The sequence below is a fragment of the Rhinichthys klamathensis genome, unplaced genomic scaffold (genome assembly GCF_029890125.1).
Source record: "Rhinichthys klamathensis goyatoka isolate OS25496 unplaced genomic scaffold, OSU_Roscu_1.1 h1tg000003l_1, whole genome shotgun sequence".
NCBI classification, from domain to species: Eukaryota; Metazoa; Chordata; class Actinopteri; order Cypriniformes; family Leuciscidae; genus Rhinichthys; species Rhinichthys klamathensis.
This window is the reverse complement of record NW_026606556.1, coordinates 4855233-4861446: the sequence shown is the minus strand read 5'-3', so window position 1 is coordinate 4861446 and position 6214 is coordinate 4855233. Positions and strand designations below refer to the sequence as shown.

The 6214-nt window shown below is 38.5% G+C and overlaps 1 protein-coding gene across 1 annotated transcript; it reads left to right on the top strand.

The window, feature by feature from the left end:
* The first annotated feature begins 908 nt into the window (after positions 1 to 908).
* LOC130084635 (cystatin-F) lies at positions 909 to 5919 on the top strand. Its single transcript, XM_056250006.1, has 4 exons — positions 909 to 1405; positions 1535 to 1710; positions 1784 to 1903; positions 5768 to 5919. The coding sequence occupies exons 1-4, from the start codon at positions 1231 to 1233 to the stop codon at positions 5858 to 5860; spliced, it is 564 nt and encodes a 187-aa protein (XP_056105981.1). The 5' UTR covers positions 909 to 1230; the 3' UTR covers positions 5861 to 5919.
* Positions 5920 to 6214: the final 295 nt, after the last annotated feature.

The window sequence follows — 6214 nt, the reverse complement described above, 5'->3', positions numbered from 1 at the left end:
AGGATCAACATTCTGTTCAGGCAAAAATAGCCTTCAATTTTTGAAGTGCAAAAGCAATTCTTCAGGCTAGATTGAGATATGTGAAGGATGTGACATGGCTGGAACTAGCCTTTTCATGTTCTCAGCACAAGCACTTGATACGAGCACCATCTTTGAAGTTTTGCGAGCTGAGGAGCTCCAGAAACTAGAGAGCGAGCAGAAAAGACGCCACATTTCTCCTCTGAACTTCTGAAAAGATAGCTAAATTGTTTTTTAGTGATTGCAGAATGAATTCTGAAAGAGTAGGGGCTTCTTGTCCGTTTGGATCCAATACAGGGTCAAAAACAGGAGACACTTGCGTATATTACACTGGCTGTCGACACAGCGCCATCTGCTGGTTTTGAATACAAACTTAAGGAGCTCCTTCTAGGCCCTAATTAGGTACATAACAAAACACAATTTCAGACTGTCAGTCCAAATCCGATTTTTGTGCATATCCGATCATCTTTAGCAAGTGTGAACAGCAACAATGTTCATGTGGTAGAAATGGGCTTCTATAATCAAATATCCTTCTGAATTGCATTTACTGACAATCTCGTGTTTGATGATGTGTGTTTATTTTTTATCAGCACCATATTAAAATCTGATCCTATTTAGTTTAATACACATTGCTGTTGTTACACTGCACAATCTATCAGGATTTAGTTTTGTCTTTGTAATCTTTTTATCAAAATGTAATAACTTGCCTCAAAGGAGTTGCAAATACAGTTTCATTTTGACTTTAAGAATATTACTACATAGATGAAGCTAATATTGTTACACAACTCAACACACTATTTTAAGACAGTTTTGCTCTGCTCATCTAACAAGTCATCATTCACACGCAGTACTTACATGTCAACGTGTCTATCAGTGGATTTCATCACCGGATGTGGGAGGAAACCACAGGAGTTCATTTGCATCTTTCAAAGCACTTCAACACACACAGCCTATTTTGGTTCAGTTTGAGGGAGGATTGCATCCTTTGTTCTTGTTGATTTCGGTGGTCTCTACAAAGTTTGATATTTACAGAAGCAAATCCTCAACCACAACATGTACACAGAACTATCAAAACTAAACTAAATATATGATAAATCTCGCAATGTGTTTTAACTCCAAAGGAGCATCATATTGTACTCAAGCAGCAATCAACAGTCAACTGATTTCACCTGTGTTCTTTCTTAAGGCATATATAAGTCCATGTAGGAAACGATGCTCTTGACCAATGGGAAGTGTGCCTGCTCTCTGGAGGACTGCAGCACACGGCTGGTGGTTGAAGTGTTGCTGAACAGGAAGTTGCTGAGTAGAATTGAGAGAGCTCCAACAGACATGAGGGTCTCTTATCAGGCTCTTGTCTTGTTGTTCGTAGCAGGCTTTTGCTCACTCGGTAAGATACTTTCATAAGCATTTGCATAGTTTTTACTATTACATGGTCACTGAAATGGCTCTTTTATGTTCATTTGTATGATACCAAAATGCAAAATCCATGTTTTTTTTTGTTTGTTTTTTACTACAGGGAAAGCTGAAGTTCACACAGTCGTCAGCAAACCAATCCCAGGAACTCTGCAGAATGTCAGTAAGAATGACACTGGAGTACAGAAGGCTGTCCTGACCGGAACCTACTCATTTAACAACAAGTCCAATGATGCTTTCCTGTTCAAAGCATCGGCTGTTGATGATGCCAAGAGACAGGTACAGTTCAAGAAGCCCTTTTGTCTCACTGCGTGTGTATATAATGCGTGCGTCATCCTCTGCTCTGCTATAGGTAGTCAAAGGCATCCGCTACATTCTGGAAGTGGAGATCTCACGGACTATGTGCAGGAAGAGGGACAACAACGAGAACCTCACCAACTGTACCTTTCAGACAGAGAGTCTGTTACGCCAGGTATGTGTGGTTTTCTATGGAAGAGGTTAAAATGGCTTTCTTGCTCTGAAGTAAATCAATAAGGCCAAAATTAGGGTTCTCACTCTATATTTTTATATGTATATTTTTGAAAGAAGTCTCTTATGCTGACCAAGGCTGCATTTAGTGGATCAAAATTACAATATATAACAGTAGTATTGTGAAATATTATTAGTTATTTAAAAGAACTGTTTCTGCTTTAGTACATTTAAAAATCTTATTTATTCCCTTGATGCGAAGCTGAATTTTCAGAAATTATAATTATTACTGTTCAAAAGAACAGCATTTATTTGAAATAGAAATCTTTTATAACATTATTAATGTTTTTACTGTCACTTTTGATCAATTTAATGTGCCCTTGATGAATTAAAAAAAAGAAGTTTTTTACTGATATGTATTTTATATACACACACAGTTGTAATCAAAATGATTCAATCACCCATTGCAAATCAGGTTTACTGGCAAAATGTATAGATTTCAGCTGTTTGCAATGAACAAATCAAACAAAAGTAATAGAAAAGCTTAACACAACAAATGTTTCAAGTGGTTTCCCCAAATTCAACTGCAAATGCCACTTTTAATGACATGTGCAGTCTCAAAATTATTTAACCCCTTAGTAGAACACTCTTTTGCTGTTATGACCTGCTGCAAACGAGATGTATAACCAGACCCCAGCTTCTGGCAGCGTTTCTGAGGAATCTTAGCCCAGTCCTCATGAGCAATGGCCTCTAGTTCAGTTATATTCTTGGGTTTGCGTGCTGCAACCGCCGCCTTCAAATCCCACTACCAGAGATTTTCTATGGGGTTCAAATCAGGTGACTGTGATTGCCACCGTAGACTCTTCCATGACTTCTTCTGCAACCAAGCCTTGGTGGAATTTGAGGTATGCTTGGGATCATTGTCCTGTTGGAAGGTCCAATGACACCCCAAGCTTCAGCTTCCTCACTGACGGCAAGACGTTTTCTCCTAGAATTTCCTGATACTTCAATGAATCCATCTTGCCTTCCACACGCTACAGGTTTCCAGTGCCAGAGGATGCAAAGCAGCCGCAGAGCATCACAAAGCCTATGCTGCCTTACTCACTCCACAGAACAGAATCCTAAAACTTCTGTGGCTTCTTTATTTGAGCACTTTTCCTGTGCTTTTGTGTCAGTAGTGGTGTACGTCTTGGGAGTTCTGGCATGGAAACCGCATGCGTTTAGTTTGTATCTTTTTGTATCCTGTTCCTTGTTTGTGAAGGGCGATGATATCTTCTCTTAAAGTCCCCCTGCAGTCAATAACTTTATCCCTTAACACTCATCTTTAAACACCAAAACGACATATTTAAACGTTTTGTCCTAGAAAAAATTCTTCATGCTTTAAAATAGCTTGAATTAAAGCTCTATTAGGTATGCACAGTTCTATGAATATGCAAATTAGCCCTGCCTCCACTCACTCACACCAGCTCAGTGATCCACCTGTTGATGTGATTGGTTACAAGGTAGTTTGGGACTCAGAAACACCAGCGATTTCAAACCGCGTTTTTGAGACTGTCTTTGGTTCACTGCAGTTTTAAAGGTACAATATGTAAGAATTTTGTATCAAAATATCCAAAAACCACTGTGCACAGTGTTATATATTTCTTTCAATTGTGTACTTTCATTATCCTAAATGTTTCCAAGAATTAGTAAATTCAGAGAAATTCACAATTTTAAAAAGTTCCCGTCCCTGTTCACTTGTCGCCTGTCAATGACGTAATATCCGCGTTAGAACTGGTTTCCGCTTGTATACTGCCATAGTAACCATGAAGACAGATGTGGACAACTGTTTAATGTTGTATAGTGTAATGTTTAATATAGTTGAATATATGTTTAGCGGCACGCTCACGCTGTTATATAGTGGCACGCTCACACTGTTTCGTTCAAACATTATGGATCATGGCAAGCAGACTTTGGGACAAAAGGAGAACTAAAACGAGGATCAATATCGGAGTGGCGTTTTCGAGATGCCGAGAGCTCCACGTCTGCGACTAACTTGGACTTGACAGGGACGGCGCTATTGCATGTACTTTATTAGACAGGTGAGCAAATGTACATAAAAGAAATCAATGTTATAAAACGTTAGCTCAACGTGATGAAATGTTAAAATATGATCAGAATGTTATTCTAATGTTGATCTAGCTTACTACTAGGGGTGGGAATCTCTAGGCACCTCACGATTCGATTCGATTACGATTCAGAGGGCTGCGATTCGATGCTAAATCGATTATCAGAATCTTTTTTTTTGTGTGTGTGTGACTATAAATACTTTGCTTTAAAAGTAGAAAGTAATGACCCATAAAGAATTAACGTACAATATATTTTCTTAACATTGCAAAGAACCAACAGGAAAATACATGTGTGTCTGAACTAGCAGCAGCATATTTGTAGTAAATTAATAATATAACAACGACCGGTAACGTTACAGCCGAGTGTTTTTCCTCCTCTGGCTGGAAACGTGTCATATGGCTTCTCATATGTGTCTTGTTTCCGAAATATTTTAGTTTTACTCTACAAAGCTTACAACTAGTGTGGCTCTTGTCCAGCTCCTTTCCCCCTTCAACTTCAGAAGCCAAAATATTTCCACACGTCAGCTTTTAACGAGGAGGGTGTTTGGATTTGGCGCTCAGCCATCGCGTCCGCGTCTGTTACGTGCACGCCACAGACGGTCCGGCCACTGCACTTCCGCGCTTCAGAGTTCCGTCAATATTACGTTATTATAAATATATATCTAAATTTTTTTTATTTTTTTTGAAAATCTATTTTTGACAGTTGTGAATCGATTCAGAATCGTCCACGTCCGCATCGCGATGCATCTAAGAATCGATTTTTTCCCCCACCCCTACTTACTACTGGTCTCATATAGCAAACAAACTAACACATAGAATAACATTATAACTTTAAACACACTCAAATGCCGTTTAGTATGATAGTGTAACGTTAGACCAAATGAAACAGCGCTGCGTTACCTCACAAGTTTAATTCGTCAAATAACCTGACCTGTGTGAGTAATTCAGCACTTGCGGGTAGTTCAGTAGAATTAAATGTGGCGCTGATTTCTGTCCCTCATTAGCAATCACGACCTGCTTCATACCACAGTCATGTTAACAAACATGAATGTTTTCACTCATCCATAGACATTATTAGATCCATCAGCTTGACAGCAAGTCCCATTATGCTTATCACTGCATCATCAACCTACGCCTTAGTTATTGTAAGAGGTCAGCGACCCCTAGCAGCGAAAAAAAAAAATCATACTGAGAAAATACTCTGCAATGGTGTTGACATAAACTACATTAAAAGCTTGATTTTCACCACAGGGGGACTTTAACTTTTAGGACCATTTCTTTTGAGTTATATTTCTAACCTGCAGTCAAATCTGTCACTCCACAAACCTAGCCAGTTCAGATATTTCAAGTGTTCTAGCTCAAGCACACCTGGTGAAACTAATGAAGCCCTTGATTAGTTGCATCAGGTGTGCTTGAAACAACACCTGTTTTGCAGATTTGTGCTGTTGTGAGGGGGTTCTCTTCAGGGGGTTGAATAATTTTAAGACTGCAGAAGTCATTAAGTTGCATTTTCAGTTGAATTTGGGGAAATGACTTGAAACATTTGTTGTGTTGAGCTATTTCAATTACTTTGATTTGTTCATTGCAAACAGCTTGAAGTCCTGAAACCTGATTTGCAATGGGGGTTGAATAACCCTGATATTTCCATGACCCTGATAATCCTTGACCCTGATAATCCTCTACAAATGTAATTATAAAATACTGTATATAGGTTTTAAATCATTACTCATATTTTTTTTATATATTTCCTTTTTTTATAGACATTCCTCTGTCACTTTGACATATGGTCGATTCCATGGATGAAGACAATGTCGACCACGTATTTTAAGTGTCATTCTTTTGATAAATTCTGAAATGTCTTTTTCATCTAAATGTTTTTCAATGGATCAATCTGAAATGTCATGCTAATAAAGTGAATAGTGTAGTGATTGGTTATCATGTACAGAAATTCTATATGTGCAAGTGACCTTCAGTTCATCAAATGCTGAGATTGACTGACTGAGTGTAAATTATTCAGTGGGCTTCACGTCTGATGTGCGTTACGCACCTACAGTAGATCAGGGGCTATCACCGCAATCTCTGAGCTCCCTGGTCTCTTTTCCTTTGAGTCACAGATCTTTAAAGCAAACTGGCCCTAGAAATACACCAGCACTGATCAAACACATCTAACGGGTTTGTATGAACAGTATGAAATGAATTTTTTTTGA